Genomic DNA, 12,157 nt, shown 5'->3' on the forward strand with positions numbered 1-12,157 from the left:
CTTAAGTCTTCTGCATTGGCAGATGAGTTCTTTACCACTCATGCCACCTGGGAAGCCCATTTACCTGCAAACTTGAGGGATTTTTCAGAAAAGTTGCTCGCTGACTTTTGGTCCAGATTTAGATCTGCAGTTCTTCTAGTCAGTCACAAGAGGGGGCTGATTCATCTGGAAAAAGTGTTTCTGGGAGAAGGGAAGGGCAATTTATTTTCCACTGATTTTTTTTTCCATTTATTTTTATTAGTTGGAGGCTAATTACTTTACAATATTGTAGTGGTTTTTGTCATACATTGACATGAATCAGCCATGGATTTACATGTGTTCCCCATCCCGATCCCCCCTCCCACCTCCCTCTCCACCCGATTCCTCTGGGTCTTCCTAGTGCCCCCCAAAAAGGAAAAATGACACACTTTCATCTTCTTTAAACAACTTGAGCTTAATTATCCCTTGTTGAATGTGTGTGGTCAAGGATTCAGGTTAGCCCAATAGCCTAAGCCCTTTCCAAGTACCTTCCTAACACGCTTTCCCATTTCCCTGCTCTGATTATCCCTTTCGTTTTCTATTCTTGATACCCTTTTTTCCCTCCTCCAACTTGTTCTACCACTCACACCCACCTCCACCCCACATCCACTTTTTTTTCCTTCATTTCTGTCTATTCCCCTGCCTTAGCATCCTTGCTCCACAACATCCACAAGCATCGGCATAGGGAACATGAGGATTAAGGACCACTGTTCAAGGAGGAGGTGAACACCATCTATGTCAACCAGTTAGTTTATTAAGAACAAATGCACGGAAAATGTCTGCCTAGTTGGCAATAGATGCATGATTCCAAGAACCCTCACAAGAGCTGCTGCAAGTTCTAGGATATGTAACTTTTCGTCTCAATGTTATTAATTTTTCCTGTCTCCCAGAGCACATCACTGCCTACTTTTGAATCTCCCATTAATTTTCTGGAATGTGGATGGAAATTTTCATCATTTTACAACACAGAGCTCAGTACATTTTTCTGGGATTAAACATTGTGTTCCTCAAGCTTCATGGAGCATCAGCCAGTTTCCTAAGAAACAAATGAAAGACCAATAACTGTGCAGACACATCATTGTGATCGGTGTTCCTTTTCCAGAGCCAGACATTAAACTTCATAGGTGATCTCACTGTGAGCTGGGGATGCTTCACCATCTTTTGGGGACATGACTAAAACTGCGGAGGAAGACATAGATAAGGAGCTGCTTGATCATTGGCTGAGAAGGTCCTGACAACACAGCAGTATCTGCGCTGGTTGTAAGTTTTTACTGACAGCTGTTGCCTCTGTTCTCTGGAACCTCCTCAAGCCAAGGATCAGACACAAGCTTGAGCTCTGAGCCCATGGTCCTAGCTCGTCCTTGAAGTATGAGGCTGGTGACTGGAGTAAGCGTGTTTCTGACCTTGGGTAAGTGCTCTGTGTCTACAAGGGGTGACTTGAGGGCAAAGGGCCACAAAGAGTCACTCACTCTCCACTCCCCTCCCTGTGCTGTATTCAGCATCACAGTGATGGGACTGAGAAGTGATCTGTGGATTTGCTAAAGAGGACAGACTTCTACATGACAGGTTAAATCATAACCACAACACCAGAAGAGTCCTTAGCAGTAAGTAGGTTGTAAGAATTCTCTGGGCTTATTAAGCCAAGGACCCATGGGACAAAGCCTATGGAATCTCTGATTCTTGCCACATATCTTTGGTCTCTATAATTTTGTTGTTGTCCATTTGCTAAGTCGTATCCAACTTTTTACGACCAAATGGACAGCAGTATGCCAGGCTCCTCTATCCTCTACTCTCTTGCAGTATGCTCAAATTCATGTCCACTGAGATGGTGATGCTGTTTAACCATCTCATCCTCTGATGCCCCCTTCTCCTTTTGCCCTCACTCTTTCCCAGAATCAGGGTATTTTTCAATGGGTCAGCTCTTCTCATCAGGTGGACAAAATATTGGAGCTTCAATTTCAGCATCAGTCTCTCCAGTGAATATTTAGGGTTCATTTCCTTTAGGATAACTGGTTTGATTTCCTTGCAGTCCAATAATGAACATCAACAATATTTTTACAGGACAAAAGTAGAAACACTGGAGTAGGGGTTAAGCCAGACAGTTACAGGAGGCTTATGCCTTTGATCCATAGAATTACACTGATTTGTGCTCTGGAGTTAATTTGATTTCTTAACCCCCCAGGGACTGTGATTGATGCTAAGACCACTCAGCCCAGCTCCTTGGATTGTTCTGAAGGAGAGGATGTAAACCTGCCTTGTAACCACTCTACCATTGGTGGAAATGACTATATACATTGGTATCGGCAAAATCCCAATCAGAGTCCACAGTATGTCATTCATGGCTTAAGAGACACAGTGAACAAAAGCCTGGCCTCTCTGACCATAGCTTCAGACAGAAAGTCCAGCATCTTGGTCCTGCCCCAAGTCACCCTGAGAGACACTGCTGTCTACTACTGCGTCCTGAGAGGGGCACACTGGGACAGATGGGGCTGCACCTGTGCAGTATCTCTGGTGGGAAGAAGGGGGACACAGTGGGGGAGCAGTCACGAGAGCAAACCTAGAGTTATCTAGAAGGAGAGTCAGAGAGCAGTAAGAGAGGAGGAAAATGAAGGGAAGGAAACTGGGAGAAGACGCATAAAGAAAAGGACAAGGAAGAAGTGCTTCATTGATTAATGTGGCTGAGACAAATTATGGGTATACTAAGAATCCTAATTGCAACATAGAAATGAAGTGAGAAGCATTAGCAATGTTTCATGGTTCTTTCTCATGTCAATAAAATGTTAGATCCAGTGTGTTAGTCTTAACCTAAAAGTGAGAAAAATACAAATAATTCTCATTGTTCCAAAGACTTCTTTCATGTCTGACTCTTTGCCAACTCAAGAACTGTAGCCCTCCAGGCTCCTCTGTCCATGGGATTTTCTAGGCAAGAATACTGGAGTGGGTTACCTTTTCCTTCTCCAGAAGATCTTCCCAATCCAAGGATCAAATCTGGTCTCCTTTGTCTCCTGCATTGTAGGCAGATTCTTTACCACTGTGCCACCTGCAAAGTGGTTCAATTTATTCTTTATAATGTCTATGTAGTATTCTGAAATGTTCTATTATTAACTACTTTTCCATTATTCCATTATTTTCATTATTCCATTATTTTCCATTATTCCATTATTTCCATTATTCCAAATTAATAAATATTTGTCTCTATTACTGTGCTATCATAAAGAGTGTTGTCTTTATACAGCTTTGTAGATTGACTTTTGTATATGTGGAGACATGTCTACTGTAATGGAATTTCTGAAACTGGAATGGCTGTTTGCAAAACAAGGTGCACTTAAAAATTTTTTTGATAAAGTGACAACTTTCCATTCAAGTGGTATAAACAATTATACTTCAACCAACAGGGAGTGGGAAGGTGCAGTTTGCAACTTCTAAAAATTGAGAATTATCAGCCTCTTTCATTTTAGCAATCCAAAGGTACTTTATCTATAGCATTTTACTGATCCCTAGTGCTTTTGAGCAATTTTTTTCTCTGTATATTGGCACTCTTTCATTCAACCTTGGTCACATGCTTATTCCTATCTTTTGACCATTTTTTCCCATTGTATTAGTTTTATTTTTATTTGCTAGAATTATTTTGATATCCTACTTGATAATTCAACTTTTATATTTGTTAGTATGTTTTATTCTAACATATTACCATTTATTTTTTAAATGATGTTGTCTTTAGTTCTTACACTGTCAAATCTATCAAAAATTTCTTTTTGGCTTTAAAATCACTGTCTTTCTTAGAAAGCCCTAAATGTATCTTTTAATCTTCATTACCATTTAGTGAGTTATTCTGAGATCTATGCCACCTATTAGAAGGCTAAGCCTCAAAGAGATTTTAAAAATTGCTTATCTTCAGTTTTAATAAGTCTTAGTCCAGCTGTTACATTTATTTTTAAATCTGCTAATGTCAAGCTCCAAAATCTTGGCATGTGTTGCTCAATGTGGCCTCGCTGGAAGCAATAATAAGAAGAAAGCCCCAAACTAGTGAGTCAACTGGAAAGTCAGTGGAATAAATCACAATACCCATCACAGAAGGTGAAACATTTCAGGGCAAAATGTCAAGTGTTAGAATAAAAAGCATATGCTGTGACTCGAGAAAAGCAATAATCCTTAATCTGTAAAGAAACATGCTAGTCCTCTAAATACCCAAAGGGCAGTAGAACTATGTGTTACTGACTGTAGCAAGATTCTGAAACATCCTTAGCTCCTTATTAGTCACACATGTTCCCCAGGTGAAAAGATTTAGAGGAAATTAGAGCACAAGGCAGGAAAATAATAGAGAGGTATTCTGGTCCTTGATGTGAGTGGCATCACTAACATAATATTCCTGGATCATCAAAAAGACAGAAATGTATCCTCCTGTGTAGGATGTGTACCTAAATGTAAATTGCTGTGTTTATCAGGCTTTGGAAATTGCTTTGATTTGTGAGTTAGAGATGAAGGAACTTGTACTGAAGTCCTGGAAAGTGCAATGAGAGATGCTGTAGCACTTTCCAAATACCAGCATATCTCTCCAGTCACTTTTTCACTCATCTCTTCCTCTTCACAGACTTTGAGCTCACTTTCCTTTTCCTCACTTCACTATTCCTGAAACATATCTTTTTGTTCCTTTGCTTATTGAAGTATTCTCAGTCATCAGCCCAGTACAACATATAGTAGGTGTTCAATAAATATTTATTGAGTAAAGAAATATTCATGACTGATGATACTAATAATTACTAGGGATGCAACAAAATATTGAAAGGGTGAGTTAGAGCTTCTATAAAAATAGAAGGGAGAGTCAACCTCACACAGATTTCATAATGAAGACAGGGTTATATTTGAAAAATACATATTTATTCATAAACCCATTAATCCTTTCCTTCTATTTCCGTTTCTTTCCCTTCCTCCCTCGCTCTCTCCTTTCCTTCTTCCCTCTCTTTACTCCTTTTTCCTATCATTATTAGTGAAATAGGTCATGTGAAACTTTAGTTTATTCCAATACAAAATTCTTTCTTCCATTAAAATTCCCAGCATGTTGTGTTTCTCATAAAGTGGTTGGCACCAGATATTTTGAAAGATTAAAATTGTGTTTAACTAGAGTCCCCTGCAAAGAGGCAGGGAATTCTCCTGAGTTTAGAAAAAAGGATACAAAAAATTAGGTATTTAGCTATCAACTGGTATTCTCATTCAATTCACCTTCCACAACTATACGCCAACAAAGGTGTTAAAAGTCCATGTGGTATTTCAGCAAACCCATGCCCATAGGAAGCACAGTGCTTGCCAACCCAAAAGTGGTGAACAGATTTTAAAAAGCCATTTTTGCTTTCTAATTTTTCATCTCTGTTCAGAAATAACCCTTACAAAAAAAAAAAAATAAATCAAGTGCCATTTTTATGCCAAACGTGTCCTGCTTTAAAACATTCTACTGAATTTATCTTTAGAAATTATAGAATTAATGAGTACTGTTTAATAGAACTGTCATTAGTTCTATCACTAATTCTACCAATAGAGATTCACCATGAGTATATGATCTCACAAGAAAATTAATAGGAGTTAGTAACTTGGAGCTCCATTGGCTCACTGTGTCTTTTAACTGTTTTTCCCTACAGCTAATACATTAGTAAATTGAATCAGGAAAGATTGTTGGCAGTGCACACTGAGGATTCTAATGTTTCACAAATTCTACCTGTTTGCACATCTGAGGGACTGAATCTAAAGTTAGAAGAATATCTAATTTGTTCATTACACTAGAATTGCATAAAACTGGCAACATACTAAGTGATGTTTAAGTTAACTAATAACAAGTGTATACACAATACAGAACATAAGAAGAAAGTACCCTGGGCACAAAGAGGATGAGAAAACTTCAGAAAATAATTCATTTTAGTAGTTAGAGAGAAAGTTCAGAAAACTATATCACTCATGTAATAAATACATGCTAACTATGAAAGGTAAAGAAAAATTTTAAAAATAGAAAAAATAGAAGAAAACCTGAAATAAAGGAGAATGATATGACCAGATGGAGAGGGTGACAAAGTAAAATTTTGTGATAAAATTAATACTGGAAAGGTATTACACTCAAAATTGGAAAACATTTCCATCCATGTGCCAAGGATAAAGGATTTATAAATAGCAGTCAGAATGCAGATCTGAATGTAAGAATAATGCATGAAGTTAATAGAAAAAATTCAGAACTTGTTCATTACTTTGTGTTATATACACATTTCTTAAACAGGACACAAGAATCGCTAAACATCAAAACTGATCTATATTCATATATACATTCATTTTTTGTCACTTTTCTGTACAGCAAAGATGGGCACAACATTGTAAATCAACTACCCTTCATTAAAAAACTGATCTATATTAAAATTATTTCAAGAGTTAAAATGATAACTAGAAAACCTATTAAAGGATAACTAATAACTATATGTACAATATTAGTATCTTATCAAATTTAATATTGATTATTGAAAATAATATATTATCAAACATTATCACATATATCATCAAAGGGATCATTTTGATTTAAAAATATCTCTTTCAAATCATCAAGAAAACAAGCAAATTGATAGAAAAGACAAAAGTCTGAAGTAGGTTTTTGACAACAGAAGATATTCAGATGGTCAATAAACATGTCATTCCTATAGGATACATAAGCTGACATAGCTCATTTACACTGGCAGAAATCAGAATACTGTTATATGCGGGGCGATATCATAAAGAGAGCACTGTAGGGCTGGTAAAGCTCTGTTTCTTGATCTGAGTGCTGGTTAAAAGAGTGCTGGTTATGTGAAAATTTACCAGGCTGTACCCTTATATTACATTTTCCTATATGAATATAATACTCCAGTGAAAACTAAAATGATACATGATGACCTCCTACTAATTATAAGGTAACAATGAACTAAAACTGAAATTTCAGATGCTTTCATTCTAGTCTTCCTTTTCTGCTCCTGAAATATTTAAGTAAGAACAGATTTGTGAAACAAGCATGACTTCCGACCCGGGTTAAGCCTTCTATTAATAGACCATAGATGAGAAATGCGTTATTGGTCTTTTTCATCTCTCCGGGATACAAATGTGACTTTTGACCTTTGGTATGTAGTATCAGGACTCCCCTGGTGGCTCAGCGGTAAAGAATCCGCCTGCAATGCAGGAGCCGCAGGAGCCTCAGGTTCCATCCCTGGGTCGGGAAGATCCCCTGGAGAGGGCATGGCAACCCACTCCAGTATTCTTGCCTGGAGAATTCCATGGACAGAGGAGCCTGGCAGGCTACAGTCCACAGGGTCAGAAAGAGTCCATAGAGTTGCTTCATGACTGAAGTGACTTAGCACGCATGCACTCATGTATTAGCAAGGTACTAACCCATTGATGGGGTCGCAAAGAGTCAGACACGACTGAGCGACTGAACTGAACTGAACTGAACTGGACCCATTGACATTTGGCATTATTAGGAAAAGTAGATAAGTTTAGTGAATAGGAAAGGGTGATAAATCGCTCAGGATGCTTACATCTTACTGATTAGAACAGAGTTCGAGCTGATCTCAAGCTATGAAAGTCTGGGGAAGGTATGCATTTTTGTCTAGAAACATTGCTGGAAAACAGAACATAGACATTCTGGTAAGGATGAAGAAGTAAATCTACTTGTAGGCAATGAACAGTACCTGCCATAGCCTTTCACCTAAACATTAAGGTGAAAGTGTAGGTCCCTCAGTCGTGTCCGACTCTTTGAGACTCCATGGGCTATACAGTTCATGGAATTCTCCGGGTCAGAATACTGAAATGGGTAGCCTTTCCCTTCTCCAGAAGATCTTCCCAACCCAGGTTTCAAACTCAGGTCTCCTGCATTGCAGGAGGATTCTTTACCAGCTGAGCCACAAGGGAAGCCCAGGAACACTGGAGTGGGTAGTCCATCCCTTCACCAGCGGATCTTCCCGACCCAGGATTTGAACCCGGGTCTCCTGCATTGCAGGTGGATTCTTTGCCAACTGAGCTATCAGGGAAGCATTTAAGGGCTCTTGAAACACTGTGGCAATCTCTGCAGTCAATGAGATTTATTAGCCAACATCTTTATCCTTAACATTATCTCAGAATCTAGTGCGTGGTTCCCGTTTGCTGTAAAAACAGAAAAGGGAGTTCATCTTATCTTTGGATTTCAAAGGCTGGTGAAATGGAAGAGATTTATTTATAAAGGAAATCATTTATAAAGGAAATCATTTGGAATGATTATCTTTACACTCCATGTTAGTTAAGGAAGCAATAGCCTCTGTGAAAATTCCTTCCACATGGCCTTAACTAAAAACTGAACATTTATAATACCTTTCTCTGTCTTGCTCCTAATTCTTTCTCATCTAAAACACTTCCAGTTTGGTGGGAACAGCATTCTCTTCACAACCACACCTGTGCAAAAATAGACTCTTGTCTTTGCTCTCAGTCTCAAACAGAACCCTCAATCATGGACAGTCCAGGAAGGAGCAATTTCCATTCAGAACTGTACTTATGAGAAGAGTGAATTTGACTACTTCCCATGGTATCAGCAATACCCTGGTAAAGGCCCTGCATTCTTGATAGCCATCCATTTGGTTGTGAATAAAAAGGAAGACTCACAGTTTTCCTCAGTACAGTGCCGAACAGCTCTCACTGCACATCACAGCTTCCCAGCCTGGAGACTCAGCACCGACTTGTGCAGCAAGTGCCGAGTGCTCCCCGGGCACCTGCAGCCTGGACCCAGATCTGCAGCCGAGGATCCAGCCACACCCTGTTGTGTAGATTAAATACACATGCACACACACAATTTGTTTGTGCATAAGAAGGCTTAATATATTTAAGAACATTGAAATTATACAGAATTTATTCTTTGATCAGTAGTGAAATTGACTTAGAAAATCAATAACAAAAAGATATCTTTAGAAACTCCCAAATATTTGGAATTTAGGCATTAAGTTTTAAAGTAACCCATAGGTTAAAAAAATAATTACTTGGCTGTTAGAAAATATTTTGAAAGAAAATATAGTGAGAACATATACATATGAATATTATGAGATACAGATAATATCTCATAATATAATATCTCATGATAGATTCTGGTAATCAATCTGCCTGCAACGCGGGAGACCTGGGTTCAATCCCTGGGTTGGGAAGATCCCCTGGAGAAGGGAAAGGCTATCCACTCCAGTATTCTGTCCTCGAGAATTCCATGAACTGTATAGGCTATGGGGTCTCAAAGAGTCCAACATGATGAAGCTACTTCCACTTTCAATTTCATAGGTAATATTTTACATAGGAAGAGTTCATCTTTTTAAATACTTATATTCCTAAAGAAAAATATTGCAGAACAATAATCTAAGCTTTCAACACAAAAGATAGAAGAACAAATTACAACTAATATAAACTGAAATAAGAAAATAATAAAAATGTCAAGTTGGTAAAACAGAAGGAAAAATGATAGAAATACCCATGAGATACAAATTTAAGTTTGCTAAAATGATTAATAAACTATATATTCATAGATAGAATTAGCATGGTGAAAAAAGAGAAAACACAAATTAGAAATGTAAAGAATGAAAAAGTAAAATATTGTACAGATGTTACAATGTTAAAAAGATAGAGTCCCTCTGCTGTCTACCTGAAACTATCACAGCATTGTGAATTGGCTATACTCTAATAAAAGATTGAAAGTTCAATAAAAATGAATAAAAAGGGAAAATAAAAAATTATTAACAAGATAATGCTACTGACTCATCCCAAGTAGGGATGTGGGAAAGTGGAGAAATTTGATCTTTTGGCAAGGGTGCAATGACAGTTCAATGCAATAATGATAGTCATATGAACAAATGATTTAGGGACAATTGGATATTCCTAGGCAAATTAGTGAATCTTGGCCTAAATCTCACACTTTATACAAAAATTTGAGGAGAATCTCAAAGCGGACTGTATATCCAAGTGTAAAATCTAAAACTCTAAATCTTTTTGAAAAAAAAAATCTTCAGGACCAAGTGTAAGACAAAATGATTTTTGTCATGACGTTAAAGCACAATCAATAAAAAATAAAATATTTCTTCAAAAGTAAAAATGCTTGCTCTGTGAAAGATACTATTAAGAGAATGAAAAAGACAAACCACAGAATGGCAGGGAATATTTTCACAATGTATTTTCATCAAAGGATGGTGTTCAGAAAACAATGGACTGTCTAAACTCAGTAGGAAGAAAACAAGTAGTCCAATTGGAAAATGGTTCATCCAAACATACCATGGAAGAGCTATGTGTTAGGGAAATAAGCATATAAACAGATATTCAACATCATTAACCATCAAGGAAATGCAAATTAAAGCCACAATGAGATACCATTCCACATCTTGCTTAATGGCTAAGATGAAAATTACTCATGATGACCAAGTTCTGGCAACGATGTAGAGAAGCTGGACCACTCACACATTACTGGTGGGTAAATGGTGCAGTCATTCTGGAAGACAGTTAGCAGTTCCACATAAACTTAAATATTCACTCACCTTACAGCTCAGCAATCACACTCTCTTATGGGCATTTGAGTTTCTTACTTAGTAATTTCCAGGTATATGAAGCTGATCAATTATCTGGTCCTGTGCTCATTTTGCAGATTTCCAAATAACCCACCAGTTTAATATCATATTGGGCTTCTGTGATGGTCAGATGGTAAAGAATCTGCCCACAATGCAGGAGAGCTGTGTTTGATCCCTGGGTCAGGAAGATACCCTAGAGAAGGGAATGGCTACCATTCCAGTATTCTTGCTTGGATAATTCCATGGGCAGAGGAGCCTGGTGGGCTATAGTCCATGGGGTCACAAAGAGTTGGACATGACTTAGCGACTGAACAACAATAACATATATATGTATGTTACACACACATACAATTAGATTGCTTCCTGGTCACCTTTGGATAATGAGGAACCATTAGAAATTGTAAAGATCAAATTTTATATTAAGAATTACAAAGCGATGTACAATTTTTCCCTGAGTTACTTCTAGTTTTCTCATTCACCCTTTTCTGCCACATACTCTAGATGTACATGTACAATTTTTCCCTGAGTTACTTCTAGTTTTCTCATTCACCCTTTTCTGCCACATACTCTAGATGTACATCAGCCACTTTAAAATAAAACCATTTATGCTGGCATTAAACTCTTTCCTTAATCTGAACCTTTGCAGATGCTGTCCTCTTTGGTCAGAATGGTTTTTCCCAAATACTTGTTCAAAACACATATATGTACTCAACCTTTACAGCCCAGTTCAAGCAACATTACTTCTTATGTGAAATCTCAGAGGATAATATTGCTAACATTTAATTATAAATATTCTTGGATCTGCTCCCCTCTTAAGATAGTTTGGCAGGAATATTTGCTACTGAGGGCCGTCTTATATTTATATTCATTCAAACTGTTTCCTATGAGGCATGAAGAGATTCCTTTTAGTCCACAAACCAAAGCATGGTCAGGCTCCCTTCTTTTCATTTAGCAAATATCTCCCTCACAGCACAAGCCCCGGAGATAGGCTGCAGCAAATACGATGCTGTGAGTTGGGAAAGCGCGGCCTTCTCTAGGGGATGACTGTTCTGTCTTGGTTTACATCCTTCTGTGTAAACTGCGGCAGGGCTCCTGATCTGCATGAAGACCAGGGAACTTTTAAAGCATCCCCAAGTGCTGCTCCAGACCCCTTGCTCTTTTAGGGTGGGAGTAGAGCCTTCATCAACATAGCATTGCTAGATTTGTCTTCATTTGGAGGTTCAAATCCAAAATGCCTGAAAAGTAAAAGTTATCCCAATGATGTGCATGTCAAAGAGCTTTGTTAACTCATGGGATTTTCTTTTTCCATTACATCCTAAACCTGCTTCTCTTTCTGTTTCTATATATAAAGTAATTCAGATTCAGATTTACTTTTGACTTTAAAGAAGTTTTGAGATTTCTACTGTTTGTATAATTTCATGGCAACACTTCAAAGACATTAAGGATCCTATAGTGGGTTGAAGGGCGGGCCCTGAAAGATACATTCACATCCTAACCCACAGAAACTGTGAATGTGAACTTATTTAACAAAGAACCTTTTCAAATGGAGTTAAGCAAAGGATATCAAAATCCAA

General features: G+C 37.9%; 1 gene segment (V, D, J or C); it reads left to right on the top strand.

Moving 5' to 3' along the window:
- The first annotated feature begins 1,340 nt into the window (after positions 1-1,340).
- LOC122705711 lies at positions 1,341-2,589 on the top strand. The segment is given in 2 exon segments: positions 1,341-1,426; positions 2,201-2,589. Coding segments are annotated over 2 exon segments (429 nt in total).
- Positions 2,590-12,157: the final 9,568 nt, after the last annotated feature.

Source organism: Cervus elaphus, chromosome 12 (genome assembly GCF_910594005.1).
Source record: "Cervus elaphus chromosome 12, mCerEla1.1, whole genome shotgun sequence".
NCBI lineage: Eukaryota > Metazoa > Chordata > Mammalia > Artiodactyla > Cervidae > Cervus > Cervus elaphus.